The sequence below is a fragment of the Myotis davidii genome, unplaced genomic scaffold (assembly GCF_000327345.1).
Source record: "Myotis davidii unplaced genomic scaffold, ASM32734v1 scaffold945, whole genome shotgun sequence".
NCBI classification, from domain to species: domain Eukaryota; kingdom Metazoa; phylum Chordata; class Mammalia; order Chiroptera; family Vespertilionidae; genus Myotis; species Myotis davidii.
Window position 1 is genome coordinate 249,346 of NW_006296434.1, and position 2,105 is coordinate 251,450.

At 47.3% G+C, this 2,105-nt stretch overlaps 1 protein-coding gene across 3 annotated transcripts in view; it reads right to left on the reverse strand.

Annotated features, from left to right (window-relative positions):
* Positions 1 to 2,105, reverse strand: part of SPATS2L (spermatogenesis associated, serine rich 2 like) — a 145,893-nt gene that overhangs the window by 29,851 nt on the left and 113,937 nt on the right. For all 3 annotated transcript variants that reach the window (XM_006771807.2, XM_015569161.1, XM_006771808.2), the window contains one exon: positions 1,806 to 1,941. In XM_006771807.2, coding sequence (XP_006771870.1) covers positions 1,806 to 1,941 — 136 coding nt within the window. The remainder of the gene's footprint in view (positions 1 to 1,805; positions 1,942 to 2,105) is intronic.

Consider the following 2,105-nt stretch of genomic DNA (forward strand, 5'->3'; position numbering starts at 1 on the left):
CACTCGGCCCACAGCCTTTCTGTTACAGCCCATAAAGCTTACAGCGCCTACTAGCTGGCCCTTCACAGATAAAGTTTGCTGACTTGGGCTCGAGAGAACAGGCCTGGAAGTTGAGTGTGCTTTAAATATTGGGGTAACTTAAGGATAGATTGGAAAATGTAAGAGCCAACAACAATAAGCGTAACATCTTTCACTTGAGAGCCCCTATCTTCTCTAATGGTTTCAAGCATATTCTTGGAGTTTGCCTTTAACAAGTAGGTTATAATCTGATCAAACAGAGCAGTGGTCCTTGAGGGTCCAGATGCCGAGACTGGGGGAGGGGGAAGGGGTCCTCATTGAAGGACAACCCAAGGACGTGGTTGTCTTTGAAGAGTTCTTATACTAGTACTAGAGGCCCGATGCATGAAATTTGTGCAAGAGTAGGCCTTCCTTCCCCTGGCTGGCGGCAGGCACCCAGGACCTGGGCTTCCCTCTGGCCCCGGCTCCGTCTGGAAGGATGTCCGTAATGACATCTGGTCTAATTAGCATATTACCCATTTATTATTATAGATTCCCTTGGGATCTTGTATTATATGTAGCTGATGGTTTAAAATTCAAGGATTTATTAGGTTAGTGTTAAGTGTAATCCTTAGTTTTACACAACTCAACCACTAGCTAAAAAGCACACCAGAGGCCAAAAAAAGGACTTGGAATAGAAAAAATATGCAGAAGATGTGACCGGAAGCTGCTCCATGGAGAGATCATGCCTGAGAAGGAAGCCAAGAATAAGCAGAACCAGGAGATTGTGGAGACAGCGAGAGAGGAAAGGAGAGGCAGAGGGAGGAGAAGAGGGAGGGAGGGGTACAGACAGAAACAACATGATTTGGGCTTAGAACCAAATTTGCCTAAAGCAGTGGTCGGCAAACGGCGGCTCTCGAGCCACATGCAGCTCTTTGGCCCCTTGAGTGTGGCTCTTCCACAAAATGCCACGTGCAGGCGCGCATGTACAGTGCGATTGAAACTTCGGGGCCCATGCGCCGAAGTCGGTATTTTGTGGAAGAGCCACACTCAAGGGGCCAAAGAGCCGCATGTGGCTCGCGAGCCGCCGTTTGCCGACCACTGGCCTAAAGGAATCTCCTGGTGTTTTCATGTACATTGGCCAATAAATTCTATTTGTCTTTAACTAGTGTGACTTGGGTCACTCAAAACTGGAAGGGTTCTGGCTGATCCATTGAGAACATTTTCTTCCTGATAAAAACCCAACCTTTCCCAACAGATACTTCCTTCCAACTGTGGACACCAGCAACGGTGCAGGACTCAAAGCAGCGTCTCCCATCAAACCAGCTGCAGAGCCAGGCAGGGCCAACCCCACACGGCGCCCCATTTAAGTCCAGTCTCAGAGCCCCCAGGACGGGCCTCTCACTATGTCTGCATAGGACGCTTCTGGGTTCTGTTAAGAGAGTTGTCCTTTTATAAGGACGAGGCTGGAAAATACTTTTCTTAGCAGCATGCGTGCTACTGGCTTTCCAGAGATTTGTCAACAATGCCACTGGTTGAGGTTTTGTTCTTTGTTGTGCTCTACCTCATCCACGCACTTCTGGGCCAACCTCAAACGGCCAGTGAATTAGGTGCATCAGGTTTCTTTTTATTCAAACACGTTCTCCTCTTTTCATTCCCAAGACACATGCCTCTGCCTGCAGGGCTTAAAAAAAAAACCTGCTGAAGAGTGGCCCTGCTCTGTTTGTATATCAGATAAACAGCGTTCTCCTTCAGGGGCTTTACCTACAGGAACAGCCCTGGGTGCAGATTCCCGGCTGCTGACTCACCAGTTGTGCAGCTCAGCAAAGGCGGCCTTGATCTTCTTCACCGAGCTGTCCACCTCCTCCTTGATCATCACGCGGTATCTGGTTAGAGACACGGTGCAGCGTTGCAAGTCCTTCACCGACTTCTCAATATTTGGGCCTAAAATGAATGTCGAGAAAAAAAATGTTTGTTTTTTAATTTGAGCACTTTATCTTTGTGAGCTGAACAATAAATAACAACAAAATCGAACTAACGTACCACCAACACCACCCCCAACCAACGAAAAGATATTTTTTTTTGTTTTTCAATGAAAAAAAATTAAA